Source organism: Orycteropus afer, unplaced genomic scaffold (assembly GCF_000298275.1).
Source record: "Orycteropus afer afer isolate SDZICR_OR568_19922 unplaced genomic scaffold, OryAfe1.0 scaffold00018, whole genome shotgun sequence".
In the NCBI taxonomy this organism is placed as follows: Eukaryota; Metazoa; Chordata; class Mammalia; order Tubulidentata; family Orycteropodidae; genus Orycteropus; species Orycteropus afer.
Window position 1 is genome coordinate 2,339,412 of NW_006921605.1, and position 16,310 is coordinate 2,355,721.

General features: G+C 53.0%; 1 protein-coding gene across 1 annotated transcript in view; it reads right to left on the bottom strand.

Moving 5' to 3' along the window:
* RPTOR (regulatory associated protein of MTOR complex 1) overlaps positions 1-16,310 on the bottom strand; it is a 428,490-nt gene that overhangs the window by 192,367 nt on the left and 219,813 nt on the right. Inside the window, exon 6 of the mRNA XM_007959595.1 lies at positions 11,940-12,115. Within this exon, the coding sequence (XP_007957786.1) occupies positions 11,940-12,115 (176 nt within the window). The remainder of the gene's footprint in view (positions 1-11,939; positions 12,116-16,310) is intronic.

The following is a 16,310-nucleotide window of genomic DNA, read 5'->3' on the forward strand; positions in this document are numbered from 1 at the left end:
AAACACCCACAGCCAGTAACACAACACCTCCCCACAGAAAACACCCACAGCTGACACCACAACACCTTCCCACAGAAAACGCCCACAACCAGTAATACAACAGCTCCCCACAGAAAACACCCACAGCCAGTAACACAATACCTCCCCACAGAAGACGCCCCCAGCTGCCACGGCCACACCTCCCTCCCCGTGTCTTAAGCCTGCCCGCCTGCCCACTGCTACCTTCTGACTGGGCTAAGCCTCCTACAGAGCAGCACATGTCCCCAGCCCCCTATTCCTTGCTCACATACCACACTGTCATCAGATTTCCACATCTGAATGCCACCCCTCCATCCCCAGCCCACATGCTTAACTAGGTTGTTTATTTAACCAGGACGAGGGCATCTGAGTCACCCAGAAAGCTGCCATGATCCCACGTGCAAACTGGCCCCAGTCACTGTAACGATGCAGCAGCCAGCCGGTGGCTCTACTGTCCTGAGCTCCTTCGTGCCCATTAAAGAACCACTGCTGTGGTCACACTGAATTTGTAGGTCACTGGGTAAAGGTGCGTATGGTTCTTATTTCACCTTACTTTAGTGCAAGAAAAGCCCAGAAGCCTTTCCAATGACTTAAAAGCTGCACATGCAGCTGCCCAAGTCAAGGTGACTGGGTTGAAGATTTTGTTGAGAGCGTGGGGTGCTTCAATCATTTCAGTGAGGCTAAATTTACCTAACATTAAAGGGCAAGTGGGAATTGTCTGTAAGTTGGGTATCTGTGACCCAGGGACTTCCTGTACCGAATGACCCATGGCCTTAAGAGGCCACTGGGAGCTGCACTGAGCAGCACCTTCCCTCTTCAAGGATGCGCCTTTCAGGTAGAAAGGCTCTTTTGTGTCCCCTTGCTGCCCTGTGTCCTCCACATTCATGACACACCGACACGGTCAACCACTCATAAGATCCTGGGTCCACCAAACGGGCGGAGGGAGCCCACGTGAGATGACGCATGAAGTAGCTTCTCTCGTTACATAAACATGAGGAGAAGGGACCATGTGAGGCAACAGGAAATTACCATGCAGCAAATTGGCCTCAACGTGAACTTAAAATAAAAAGGCAACCTGCCCTTCTAAAACATTTTATTTAAAGAAAGTATTTCTTGTTAGAGAAAAACAGCTGCTTTTCAAAAGGCCAAATTAGCCAGTATCTGGCAGTAAAATTGTAACAGTTACTAGTCTGGAGCACTACTGATGACCCTGACCCTTGGGGTTAGCACTTCACAATGGTCATCTAATACTGGAAAGAAAGAAAAGGGCTGGATTTTAAAATAGATATTTCGCAAAGGATGGTCCATCCGTCCTGTTCTGCAGATGTGACCAGGTGTCCGAAGACCAGTTCACTGCCCTCGGCTCAGGGGACGGTCACCACAGTGCTGTGCTCACCACTGCGCTTCTCTTTCTCCTCTGACCCCAGCCTTTCTCAACCTCCCATGGACTCATGCCTATTTAATGGCTGTTCTTCCCTGTGTCTATGGAGGAATACAGGCAATCGTAAAGGTACTGTGCTACAGGTTCAATCTTATTTTTTCATTCCATTTAGAAGAAAACACTTTAAGTGCTGTTAATGAGACATGCTGCCAGGCACTCCTGTCATCCTGTACACGTCTCGAGGCCGGGCTGCCAGGTGCTCCTGTCATCATGTACACGTCTTGAGGCCGGGCTGCCAGGTGCTCCTGTCATCATGTACACGTCTCATGGGTGGGCTGCCAGGCACTCTTGTCACCATGTACACATCTTGGGGCCAGGCCACCAGACGCACACTGTCAGCCTGTATGTATCTCGGGGCCCAGGTGCTCCTGTCACCGTGTACATGTCTAGGGCCAGGCCGCCAGGCGCTCCTGTCACCGTGTACATGTCTCGGGGCCAGGCCGCCAGACGCTCACCATGAACGTGTCTAGGGCCGGGTTGCCAGGCGCTCACTGTGTACATGTCTAGGGCTGGGCCGCCAGGCGCTCACTGTGTACATGTCTAAGGCCAGGTCGCCAGGCGCTCCTGTCACCGTGTACACCTTTCAGGGCTGGGCCACCAGGTGCTCCTGTCAGTGTGTACACATCTAGGGCTGGGCTGCCAAGCGCTCACTGTGTACATGTCTAGGGCCAGGTCGCCAGGCGCTCCTTCACCGTGTACACCTCTCAGGGCCAGGCTGCCAGATGCTCCTGTCACTGTGTACATGTCTGGGGTTGGGCTGCCAGGTGCTCACCGTGTACATGTCTCCTGGGCACCTCCCACTGCTCTTGCCACACTAACCATTTTCTTTTTTTTTTCTTTTTTGTTTTTATTGTGATTTGGGTGAAGATTTACAGAGCAAATTCACTTTCCATACAGCAGTTTACATATACTTTGTCTCGTGACATTGACCACAGTTTACCACAATGCAACAGCTCCCCTCCCACTTCCTCCCCATAGTTACCTCTTCCCAGTGTCCATCCCTCCATACACTCCTGCCCCCTGTGCTGTCTCTCTGTGCACAAGCAGCCCTTCTCTCTCCCATGATTATTCTCTCCAAGGCATATGTCTACTTGAGGTGAATGTCCAACATATGCCTGTCTTTTGACAAAGCATTTTCTCTGTCCCTCTGAGTAGCGTCCATCTCGACTCTGCTCTGACCTCTGCTGAAACGGCCTCTGCCCAGCAGACTGAGCCTTCTCCGACATCCTGTGATTGCAACCTCCTGTGTATTTTGTTTTCAATGTGTGTGCTGTGGAGGAGATTGCTACGCTGTGATGGTATTTACCAGCACAAGACATACCATCCTCTGACACAGGACTCCACTCACTGACAGTCAGGGAATGACTTTCATTTCAAGACTGATCTTCTGCCATCTCTTCACGTTTTCTGTTTATTCTTCCTATCCTGAGAGTTCTACACTCTTTTGTTCCTGTGGTTTTTACTCTAAAGTCCTGAGACCTATTCCTTTATTCACCTCTCATGATCAATAGCTTAGCTATTCCAACGTTAACCGTGTCCCTCTGACCACTGCCTTCTCTCCCACTCTCCCACACCACCCCTTGGTGGGAACCCTCCACCAGCCCCCAGCCCTAAGCTATTCCAACATTAACCATGTCCTGACCACTGCCTTCTCCCCCAGTCTCCCACACCACCCCTTGGTGGGAACCCCCCCACCAGCCCTAAGCTATTCTGACATTAATCGTGTCCCTCTGACCACTGCCTTCTCCCCGACTCTCCCACACCACCCCTTGGTGGGAACCCCCCCCCAGCCCCCAGCCTCTCGTTTCCACTTTGGCTCAGCCGCTTCTCCAGCCAGCGCCTGACTCTGTGGTCTGTCCACCGTCAGCCCCTTCCTCCCCGAGCTCCCTAACAGCTGTGTCCTTCCATCTCTCTCTCTATCACTCTGAGTCCACTGGTTCCCCTCAGGCTAAGTGCTTCTGTCTGGGGGGTTACTTCTCTTGTCACAAGTACAGTTACTCCACAGACGGATACGCTGCTGCCTCTCTGCCTCCCTCCTTTCCTCCAGGTGCAACAAAGCAAACAGAGTCCACCCAGGGCAAGGGGAGAAGAGCCAAGGCCCACCCCCACTGTCTGCAGGCTCTGTCCACGTTCCTGCCTCCCCTCCATGCCCTCATGGGGGAGCCCGCATCCCCAGGGGTTCTGGCCCAGTCTGCTTCTGTTGCGGAGTGCCTTTCTCGGGGACCACTGATCTCACTATCTCCCTGTGGCACCCCAGGGATGACAGGGTGTTGGGAAGGCGCTGGCAGTCCTGGCCAGCATGGATCAGGCTTCGTGCATCACCAGGTGCTTTAGAAGAACTCTGTAACGATATATCATCTTAACTGAACCACAGACACACTTATCTAGTCAAAAGAAAAAAACATTTTCCTCAGGGTGGGCACGTGACAAATCACATAACCAGAGACGTGTGGAAAACGTTCTTTAGTCACAGTGCACCCATTTCAAAGCAGGGCCATGTGATGGCTTCAGCCACATCATGAGCCAGTAAGTTCCAGATTAAAGTCACCTACCACGAGGCTCTGGTAGCGTAGTGCCTAAGGCATCTGACTGCTAACCAGAAGGCTGGCAGTTCAAACCCACCAGCCACTCCTCGGAAGGAAGATGGGGCAATCTACTTCTGTAGAGTTACGACCTCGGCAACCCAAGGAGGGGTTGCTATGAGTCGGGTCCAACTCAACAGCACACAACAACAACAACACCACCACCACGAGGTCAGAGATGGGAGACAAGAAAGAACCGTTACCACACAGTAAGCTGTTGAGACACCTTGATGCAGTGGGGCCCAAGGTGCTCCACTGCACGGACGGTCCTGGACTCCCCACCTTCAAGCGTGAGGCGGCCAGCACAGTAAACAAGCTTCCTGACTTCTGTTCAGTCCAAAAGCACGCCCACGGTCACTAACGGACAGGCCAGCTGCAGTACACTGTGCAACCCAGCGGCCTCCGTCCCCTGTACAGCAAGGCCCACGGCAAATTAGGTGGCACCGAGTCACAATTCCCAGCAGCACACGCGTGCGCCCATACGTTCAGAATGAAACGACCCCACTCAGTCAGAGCAGGGGCCAACAGCCGAGGGCAAACACATCCTGATCCATATGCTATGTGAACACACAGGGAAAGCACGGTGATCACTTAACGTGGCGCGCGGCAGAGTTGCTCAGCTCAGGACAAGTGGATCATACGCTGCTGGAAGTAAGACACACTGAGGCAAGAACAAGTTATCAGAGGATTGTGTCACCCACAGGTACCGCATCGTCGAACAAGGTTCACGAGCTTGCCACAAGCACACACACGCATATTTTATGCACAGAGAACAAGGCTGCTCCGTTGACAAAGCAACCCAGCCTTGCACAAGGCAGCATCACCAGGAAGCCATCGCTCATTTACAGTGAAAAACAAAACCAACCAACCCACCTGAGCACAACATTTATCGAGGCATCTGGGTTGCACAAATTTAGCTGTGGGATGACATCAAGAACACCATGGTTGAAGAAAACAAAAGGTCACTGAAAAGACAGGAAAGGAAGAAAAGATGTCAGAAGAGACTCAACCTCGCTCTTCAACAGAGAGTTGCCAAAGCGAACAGAAGAAATCATAAATAAGAAGCTGAACAGAAGATTTCAAAGGTCAGCTCGAGAAGACAAGGTCAATTACTATAATGAAAGGTGCAAAGACGAGGAGTTAGAAAACCAAAAGGGAAGAACATGCTCAGCATTCCTGCAGCTGAAAGATCCAAAGGAAAAATTCAAGCCACAAGTTGCAATATTGAAGGATTCTATGAGCAAAATACCGAATGATGTAAGAACCAACAAAAGAAGATGGAAGGAATACAGAATCACTGTACCAAGACCATTTCAGGAGGTGGCAGATGATCAAGACCCAATGGTACTGTAGGAAGAAGTCCAAGCTAACTGAAGGAATTGGCGAAGACTAAGGCTCCAGGAACTGATGGAATACTCACAGAGATGTTTCAACAAACGGATGCAGCACTAGAGGCATGTACTCACTCAATGCCAAGAAACATGGAAAACAGCGACCGGGCCAACTGACTGGAAGAGATCCATATCTGTGCTCATTCCAAAGAGAGACTATCCAACAGAATGCAGAAATTATCAAACAATATTATTAACATCACATGCAAGTAAAATTTTGCTGACAATAATTCAAAAACAGTATAGCAGTATACTGACAGGGAGCTGCCAGAAATTCAAGCTGGATTCAGGAGAAGATGTGGAACAAGGACTACCATTACTATGTCACATGAATCTTGGCTGCAAGCAAAGAATACCAGAAAGGTGTTGACCTGTTTTATTGACTATCCAAAGACATCTGACTGTGTGGATCGTAACAAATTATGGATAACATTAAGAAGAATAGGAGTTCCAGAACACTTCATTGTGCTCATGAGGACCCTGTATGTAGACCAGGAGGCTGTCTTTCGAACAGAACAAGGGGACACTGCGTGGTTCAAAATCAAGAAGGGAGTGCATCAAGGTTGTACCTTTCACCATACTTACTTATTCAATCTGTATGCTGAGCCAATAATCCAAGAAGCCGCATTATATGATGAAGAAAGTGGCATCAGGATTGGAGGAAGAGGCAGTAACAACCTGTGATCTGGAGATGATCCAACCTAGCTGAAAGTGAAGAGGACTTGAAGCACTTACTGATGAAGATCAGCATGGATTACATCTCAACGTAAAGAAAAAATCCTCACAACTGGACCGACAAGCAGCATCATGATAAATGGAGAAAAGACAGACGCTGTCAAAGATTTCATTTTGCTTGGATCCCAATCAAGACCCCTGGGAGCTACAAAGGTATTGCACTGGGCAAATCTGCTGCATGCGGCCTCTCTGCAGTGCTAAGGAGCAGCGGTGTCACTTTGAAGCCTGAAGCGCACCTAACCCCTTCATGTGGGAGCTGGACAACAGGTAAGGAAGACTGAAGAAAGGTTGATGCTTTGAGCTGTGGGGTTGGTGAAGAATGCTGAAAATACCATGGCCTGCCAGAAGAATGAACAAATGTGTCCTGAAGAAGTGTAGCCACAATGCTCCTTGGAAACGAGACTGGCCAGACTTCGTCTCACCTACTTTGGTCGTGTTGTCGGAAGGGGCCATTCCCTGGGGAAGGACATTGTGCTTGGTAAGGTGGAGGGTCAGTGAAGAAGGGGAAGGCCCTCGACGAGACGGACGACACAGTGGCTGCAACAACAGGCGCAAGCCCAGCAAGGCAGTGAGGCTGGCACGGGACCGGGCAGACTTTCACTCCCTTGCACACAGGTCATCATGGATTGAAGCCGACTTGATGGACCCGACACCACCACGGTTACATATTGACCACGAGCACGGCAGCCGCTTGCAGCTAAGACACTGGTTCCAGGTGCTAAAGCAGGAATTGGCAAACTATGGCCCCCAGGCCACATCCAGCCCACTCGCTGTTCTCCTAAATAAAGTTTCATCCCAAAACAACCACAGTTACTCATTCACATGTTGCCGCTGGCTGGTTTTGAGCCACACTGGTAGAACGGAGACTGATTCCCTGGCTTCTTACAGAAAACATCTGCTGACTCAGGTTCTGGTGCTGGCAGTGACCGATTAAGCACTTGGCTGCTACCTGAGAGGCTGGCGGTTTGAGGCTGCCCAGTGGAGCCAGTCCTGGTGACGTGCTTCTGTAAGGAGCCCAGCCTAGGAGACCTCATGGGGCAGTTCCGCTCTGTCACGTGGTCACAAGGAGTCAGGAAGGATTTGACAGCAACCGACAACACCCTAGAGCGACTCTGACCACCAGCACAGGGCCCTTCTGAGTCATGGTCCTGAAGCACAAAACTCTGGCTAAATAAAACACAGAATGTTACTGCAGTGAAAAACTGTGGAGCTGTTGCAAACGATGTTTACCTTCGCAGAGCCTCGATCACTTGTTATAACGTGAAGGTTTAAGTGTGTGAGATTGTAAACTCAGTGTACTTCCATCAACACAAAAACATACACACATAGCAAGAAAAGGGTGGAAAGCAGCCACCAGGGTCACCACCAGCTATGCCAGATGGTGACATCAGAGGGAACTTTCCACAAAGAATGTATGTCACAGTTACAGTTCAAATGAAAAGTACAATTTTAACCCTAAAGACCCAAGTACCACCGGACAAACTGTCTCCTTCCCTTTCTAAAAAGTTGGTGGCTGTGACGGTGTAGGGAGGCGCCACTGGGTGATTCCTTCCATGAGTACAGTTGTGCCATTCCAGGCTGATGACACATAGCAAAATGCTGCTGTTGTGATGTGCCATCGAGATGGCCCCAAGTCACAGCAACCCCTCCTTGGGTTTCCAAGGCAGTGTGACTATGGAAGTAGACTGCCCAGCCTTCCTTCTGAGGAAATGCTACACACCATCAAATTCCAGCCACTCAACACGGCGTAAAGCGGTTCACTGAGAAAGCTCCCCGCCTGGGGCAGAGCGTGCGGTGCTGGCTGAGCCAGGCTGGGGGCTGTGCTGAGTTGGTGGCCTCCATCTGCAGCTGAGACACACTGCTTTCAAAGCCCGTGTTCTGGTAACTGCATTAGTTTCGATCGTTTTCCTCTGCCCTTCCTATTAAATGCTGAACCAGAGCCTAACTGCAGGAAGGGCTCCAGGCAGCTCCAAGGTAGGGAGAGTGGAGGGCACAGGGGAGAAGGCCGGGCTGGCAGAGCACTGACAAGGGCTGCTGGCTTCATGGACTGGGACAGGCTCCTGGACCCTGGTCTGCAGCGGGTCACGGGAGTGGTCACAGGAGTGGCGGTGTGTGTGGGGGGCACAGCCTTCATTACAGGCCCTGTGCATCTTCCTCTTCCCGCTCCCGCCCCTCCCCTCCGCGCCCCACCTGGAGTCCTGTCGGTGCCCTGGGGCGTGGGCAGCGCAGGCGTCCTGTGTCCACTCTAGAGCCCTGTGCAGTTACAGGACAGGCGGGAGGGAGTGGCGGGGAGGGGGAGAAATCCGGGCCCCGGTTGGGGGAGCTTGTCCTTCACCAGATCGTGAATGACTGCTGCAATATCGGCCGAATTAAGGCCACTGCCTGCCCATCATGACCTGGGTTAGTTTCGGAAAACACCACTTGCATTCAGTCATCTTCCTACTTAAACACCTCAGAGGGTCTCCTGGCCAGGAGAGAAGGTCACGGTTACCCGCCTGCCCCCAACCCACCCGCCCTCGCCACATTCCTGCCAAGACGCTGACCCACTCACTCTGTCCACCCGCCCTCGCCGCGCTCTTGCCAAGCCTTCCCGGTTACGCCGATCCACTGCTCTGCCCACCCCTTCCGCATTCCAGCAACAGCAGCCCTGCTCGGATGACCTGCCTTGGGAGGCGCTTCCTGCCTTGCCATTGCTCAGCGCCCACTTCCCCCAGAAAGCCTCCTGGTCTGCAAACCCTGGAACTCGAACTCCCCCTCTGGCCACCAGAGCTCACCTGGATTCCAGCACCGCTGCACTGGGGCAGAGTGACTCAGGGAGGGAGCTGTTCACTCAGACAACGTCACTGGCCCCTCAGGCCAGGCTCGGTGTCCCAGCAGGCTGGGAGATTTAGAAGGCTGCTGCAGAGGGTCTGAGGTGAAGGGGCACACAGGACCAACGGGGCGGACCAGGGAAGCCCACGCGGGCACGCGGGACCGACCGGGCAGAGCAGGGAAGTTCACGCTCTGCTCTTGCCCAGCAGCTCGAGGTGGGGGCAGTGGTGGCTCAGGGGGGAGACTCCTCGCCTTCCACATGGGAGATCCAGGTTCGAGTCCCAGCTAGTGCGTCTCATGCGCAGCCCCCACCCGCCCGTCAGTGGAGGCCTGTGTGTGGCTGGGACGCTGCACAAGTTCCAGCAGAGCCTCCAGACTGAGAGAGACTAGGAGAAAAGGCCTGGTGATCTGAAAATCAGCCAACGGGAAACCCGTGGAGCACGGCGAGGAATCGCATTGTGCCTGGCGTCTCAGGGGTCAGCCACAGCAGCAGCAGCTCAAGACAACTGCAGGCCACCTCTGCCCCAGGCCATGGTCACTGGAGAAGTCTCCCCAAGGGGTGATCATTTGCTGCTGCCAGTGGTCCCTAGGCCCATCGCTCTGTGTTGTTGTCAAGGGACGGGGGCCAGCAGCCGAGAGTCTTCGAGGCCACCTGGGTGGGACCCTGGAATGGTGTCCCATGGGATGTGTGCTGGGAATCCAGCCTTGCTGCCTATGGTCAGAATCCCAGCTGGGAATGGGGTCTGTTACGTGAAAGAGGCAGGATTGGTGTAGGGTGTGTCTGGAGCCCCCTCTCTTGTAAGATACGACAGAGGTGAAACAAGCAGGCTAGCGGCAGAGGTGGGGAGACAGATGTCAAGACACACGGAGATCTCCAAAGAAGCAGGAAACAAGCCGAGGACACAGACCTCAGAGCCAACCAAGACAGAGCCCTCCCCACAGCCCTAAATCCAGACTGCTAGCCTCCTCAAAGGGAACTCTCATGGTGTAGTGCCTAAGGCACTCGACCGCGAACCAGGAGGCCGGCAGTTCAAATCCACCAGCCACTCCTTGGAAGAAAGGTTGGCCAATCTACTTCCATAGTGATATCCCCTCAGAAACCCAAGGAGGGGTTGCTATAAGTTGGGTCCAACTCAACAGCAGACAACAACAACAGCCTCCTCAACTGCGAGAAAATAAGTTTCTGTTTGTTAAAGTGTCCCCTTGTGGACATTAAGCTCAATCGGCACAACATACCAGACAAAACATTGCTCCACCTCCTACTGTGGCAAGTAGCAACTGGGATCTTAAAAACCTGCAAGCAGCCATCTAGATGCAACGATGGGTCTCTCCTCGTCCAGAGCAAAGAAGAACAAAGAAAACCAAAGATTCATGGAAACAATTAGTCTTAGTGACTGGTACACCATCCGATCTGCAGCCTATATGACTATGAGAACTAGATGGTGCCTGGCTATCACTGTCATCCACTTGGAGGGGGATCTATGTAGGAGATCCTAGATAGAGAGGGAGAACAATGTAGCAAAACTCAAAATCATTTGGGGGAAAAAAAAGGGGAACCAGGTTTGTTGGTCTGATAGAGCCTGGTGGAACCCCTGAGACTATGGCCCCTAGCTGCCCTTCGGGTCTGGAATTGAACCCACACCTGCGGCTTCCAGCCAAACAAAAGACAGGCATAGGAGCTGAACATGTACCTGAGGTAGATACACTCTTTGGAGAGAACAATCATGGGAGAAAGAAGGGCTGTGTATGCACAGGGAGACAGCTTAGGGATCAGGAGTGCATGGAGGGAAGGACACAGGGAAGAGGAAGAGGTGACTGTTGGGTGGAAGTGGGAGGGGAGTTGTAGCATTGTGGTGAATCGTGGTCAATGTCATGAGACAAAGTGTATGTGAACTACTATACGGAAAGTGAATTTGCTCTGTAAACTTTCACTGAAATCACACACACACACACAAAAGTATCCCCTTGGGTACTTGTCATGGCAGCAGTACACAGCCAAGACAGTGTCCTACCAGGAGGACTCCGGCTGGGCGGCATCACCGCAGCAGCCTCACCCGGACCCTTCCCCCTCCCCAGCTGCTGGCAAGTCAACTCCAACTCAGTGCAACCCTGTGAGCGTCACAGCCACACTGCACGCCAGCTGCTTCCCAGGCTGACGCCTTCTGGGAGCAGGTCACCAGGCCTTTTTCCCATGGTGCTGTAGGATGGGTTCAAACCGTGCAGCTTCTGGTCCACAGCTAAGCACTTAACCATGTGTGCTACCAGGCAGTCCACCTACATCTCCCCAGAGACATGCTCAAGTGGCCAGAGAACAGCAACCGTACACAAGCTCCACAGCAGAACAGGGACGAACAGTCGACGCTAAGGACATGGCCAAGTGGCAGGATGACCGAGGAAGAAAATTGGATGTGGGCGCAGGACTGGGACACGTCTCGTGAGCTCTGCGTGGGACAGAAGGCTCCAACTGCAGGTCCCAGGCCTGGAATGGCATAGTCATTTCCCCAGCTGTATCCATGAGAGCGCTGAGCTCCGTAAAAATGGTGGTTTCAAAACAAAGCAGCAACAGCGGTGGCATGATGTTTTATGGCTAACTACTAAGAATCAACTGAAAGACTAAACACCAGCTCGAGCAAGAAATGAGACGACTGCCCGCTCTGGCCCAGCCTGGCTGCAGAGGGCAGTGCCATTTCCAGCACGGCATCGTGCTACCCAGAGTGATTTGACAAAACAAGACTGGGGGGGTGGGGGTGGACATTTGGATTCACAAAGTCACCAGCTGCTCAGAACCGAATGAAGCAGATTACAGCCCTTAGAGCTCTCAGAGTGGGGGCCCATGCATCGCGGGGGCCCAGGTGACAGGGAACCAGGGCACCGGTGCTCTGTGATGTGGCCCATGCCCCGGGTAAACACTGCAGAGCCCTGGGGCTCAGGATCACCCCTTCGGACCTGGGGACCACTCACCAGCGCAGGGCAATCTTGATGGGTGTGGTGAGGCAGGACGTGAAGAGGTCAGCCGGGAGGTCGGGAATCATCGGCAGTAACTCAGCAGCCTCGCATGCAGCCAGCTGGATACAGTTCTTCATCGAGGGAGGCAAGGGCACCTGGGCCAGTGGGTGGTTTGGGTTAATGGCAGCAACCTGTGGGCAGAACATTCCAGAGAGAGAGTGACTCATGTGTCTCGCACACCTAGAGAGCGAGCTGTAGATGCCATGACTGCAGGAAGAAAGCGTCGGTCGCTAAGGCTCAAAACTCTGGGTTTCACCACGAAGCCCCTGCAGGAGGCAGTGCTTTGGAGCTCACTCCCGGAGAACGACGCCAAGACCTGGACACATCGCCTCAGTCCAGAGACCTGGACCACAGGGCAAGGCCCCGCCTCAGCCAAGTCCTGTTCGTCTTTTATGATGGCATCAATGCCACATGGACGTTCCCCAGGTCCCGTGGGGTGCCTCTGCCACTCATTTTATACGCTCAGTCTTTATTCCACCCCAACCGTACCCTGACTCTTGGTGACATGGAATGTGTTCAGGGTACATGAGGTGCAGGCCACCAACAAAAGGCAGGCTGCACAACCATAAGCAAACGTGTGCTCTGACCCACCACATGGCAACCACCGGCGGCGTGTGCCCACTGACCCATCAGAAGGCAACCACTGGCGGCGTGTGCCCACTGACCCATCAGAAAGCAACCACAAGCCAGCATGTGCTTCTGACCCATCACACGGAATGCAGAGTGGGAAATGCGTAAAGAGCACGTAGCGCCAGGGGCCCTGTGGACAGCCCTGCTTTCCTGTGGTTTTCATCAGACTATTCTGAGCACTGTACAAAGGGACGTGTGCTGGTTTTGTAATCAAAGAGAAAGTCTTTGTTGATACAAAAAACAGACTCCATAACAAGTGGACAGTGACATCTGCTTGACGGGGATCTCACCACGAGAGGCTGGCAGGGCACGGGAGGTCACAGTCTCGAAACCCAATGGAGCAGCTCCATGGTGCATGTGGGTCACCATGAGTCAGAATGGACCTGGCAGTAACTAACAGCAAGGTAGGGACGGGAAGCTAAGGACACACCAAGGATGGAGGAGACTGGCACCCAGATAACTACTGTGCACTGTGGGAATGCAAACAAACCCTCACTCTTGATGGAATAAGATCTATGAGAAGTAGAAATCTTCTTCCAGAGCAATGCAATGCATTCAACATTTACAAGACAGGCTGGTCCCACACAAAGCTTCAGAACCCGGGCACAAATCACCATGTCCAATGCTACCAAAACAGGACATCATTCAATGCAACAGAGGGCCTCACACACAAAACACACTTCTTATAGAACTGTGGACTCTGACAGACAGACAGACACACACACATACACAACAGCATGCTGCATTTCTGTGACAATCCTGGTGATCCACAGCAGCTGAGCTGTTGCTCTGAGAAGTAATGGGGTTCACTAAGGCCGGCAAAATTTCACACGTAATACACCAGGGATGGGGTGCACACTGCTCTGCCTGCTCCACACAATGACTGAGCCCAGCATCCGATCCAGCTTCCCGAGAACTGGATGTGAGGCGTGCACAGGACGCATGGTGAACCCTGAGTCTCATGTAGAACTGTGCTCCAGGGTCTTCAATGGCGACCCTCTCTGAAGGAGATCACCAGGCCTTTCTTCCGAGGCACTTGATCCAACCAAGGACACGTACGAGGAGAGATGGGAGCAGGCAACCCTGAAAAGCACAGGACAGGCTACGAGCACCTTAGTTCTGACACTGGCATGTGACGCTCAGGTAACGAAAATCAAACGCAACATGCATGCACAGAGAGCATCTTACAGGCGCACACATGTGAGAACCGTCTTGTTATTCATCTCCCATCACCACTCAATAATAGAAAGCTTGTGCTTTTGAGCCTCAAGCTCATACAGCCCATGGTGGTTGGGAGGTGGAAGTGGTAAATCTCAACACCATAACAAAGTCCAGGCTTACTGTCTGAGGGAGACTGAAGGAACCCGCAGACCGTGGCCCTTAGTCACCCTTCAGGCCTGGAAGTGAACTCCCTATGTGGCTCAACTCTCAGCCAAAAACGGACAGACACAGGGAGGTCTGTGCTCCTCTGGGCAATCCACCACAGGAGATGGAAAGGACAGCACTGGCTCAGAGAGCAGGAAGGGACAGGCCAGGATGACGAAGGGTGAGCACAGGAAGCAGGAAGAGAGCTGCTACACTGTGGGGATTACAATCAGTATCACAAAACAAAATGTGCATGAATTGCTGAATGCAAACCAATTTACTCTGTCAACTTTCACCCAAACTACAATTAAAAAGAAGAGCCGCTGACGGCTGAACACTGAGGAGGGTCAGAGGAGCCAGGAGGAGGGATGTGTTGTCACTGCTGGCTAGTAATTTGTTTCCGGGCTTGAAAAGGACGTGCATGGGCCTCAGGTTTTGCTGCTAACAATGGCTGGGCGGTCGGTGCAGGGCCGGGCAGTGTTCAGCTCTGTGTGCATGGGGCGGTGTGAGTTGGGACCAACCCAGCAGCACCGCACAACAATTCGTCCTATTTGTGCAGCTCTTGGCATCTCAAGGGTCCTTCACGTACAAGCAGTCATCTGCCTTCTACAGGGTCCCTAGGACAAGTTTTCTCTCTGCTGTCAAAGAGTTTTCAGGATCAGGAAGCAGAGCCCCGAGGGAAGGTGGGACCATCTAGAATGCCATAGCCAGAGCACAGCGGCAGTGGCGGTGGTGGTGGGAGGAGCAAAGACAGAGCTGCTCCTGACTGTAGTCCAAGTTTCACCCCACCACTCCATCCGGACTCCCCTGAATCTACACTCCTGTGACACACATCAGAGAGGCTTGTAGGGGCACTTCTACACAGAACTCACAGTACTTTTCACAAGCTTTAAATACACCACATACCCGTCACTCATCTGTCCATGTGTCACACCATGGAGGCTCACGTGTGGCTGGGATGCTGGAAGCTATGTCACCCATGGTGGACATACCCGTCACTCATCTGTCCGTGTGTCACACCACAGAGGCTCACGTGTGGCTGGGATGCTGGAAGCTATATCACCCATGATGGACATACCCGTCACTCATCCGTCCGTGTGTCACACCGTGGAGGCTCGCGTGTGGCTGGGATGCTGGAAGCTACGTCAACCATGGTGGACTTACCTGTCACTCATCTGTCCGTGTGTCACACCGTGGAGGCTCAGGTGTGGCTGGGATGCTGGAAGCTATGTCACCCACGGTGAACATACCCGTCACTCATCTGTCCATGTGTCATACCGTGGAAGCTCACGTGTGGCTGGGATGCTGGAAGCTACGTCACTCATGGTGGACATACCCGTCACTCATCTGTCTGTGTGTTACACCGTAGAGGCTCAGGTGTGGCTGGGATGCTGGAAGCTATGTCACCCACAGTGGACATACCCGTCACTTATCCGTCCATGTGTCACACCATGGAGGCTCGCGTGTGGGATGATGTGAGCGCTGTCACCCAGTATTTCAGGTACCAGCAGGATCGCCCATGGTGGGCCCATCTTGGCGGAGCTTCCACACTGAGACAGGTTAGGAAGGAAGGCCCGGTGATCCACTTGTGTAATCAGCCAATGAAGACAGATCACAACAGAACAGAGTCCAACTGGCTTGCACTGGACAAGTCATCAACAGGGATCAACCACTGGAGGGGATCACTGTGTTTGGTGAAGTGAGGGCTGGAGAGGGCAAGGGGGACAGGCAGGGAGACAGGACTTGGAAATGCCAGTGGTCATGCGCAAGACACAGGACCGGGGTGCTTTGTTCTGTTTACATGGGTCCCGAGAGTCAGGCAACTCGAGAGCCCCTCTCGATACACACTAGCTGTGTACATTCTCGAACCTGCCTGACACAGCCTCTATGCTACGTACACGCTTGCATGAGTAACTTCTTTCAGAAAGATCGGCACAAGGCCAGGCCCCATGAGGTGGAGGTTAAAGACGCCCCAAGCGTCCAACTTTTCCAATGCTGCGCTGCTCCATCATCTCTGATGCCAGCTCCTCCTCCTCCCCTCAGCACTCTCACTCCTGTCTCAGCGTTCTGTAGTTCACTCTAACGTCTCACAGAGCTCACAGATTCCCAAGGAAATGGCTCACGTGCTGGTGAAGGAGGCTGACAGGCTGGCAGCTCCCAGGTCTGCAGGTAAGTCTGAGGATTCTCCCAAGTCATGCGGCTGCAGGGGCTGGCGAACTGGGGGGAGATGATGACGAACCAAATGCAGGAGCGAGACAGAGCAAACCCTCCCAGAACACGCACACACACACTCTGAGGGAGGCGACCCTCCCAGAACACGCACACACACAC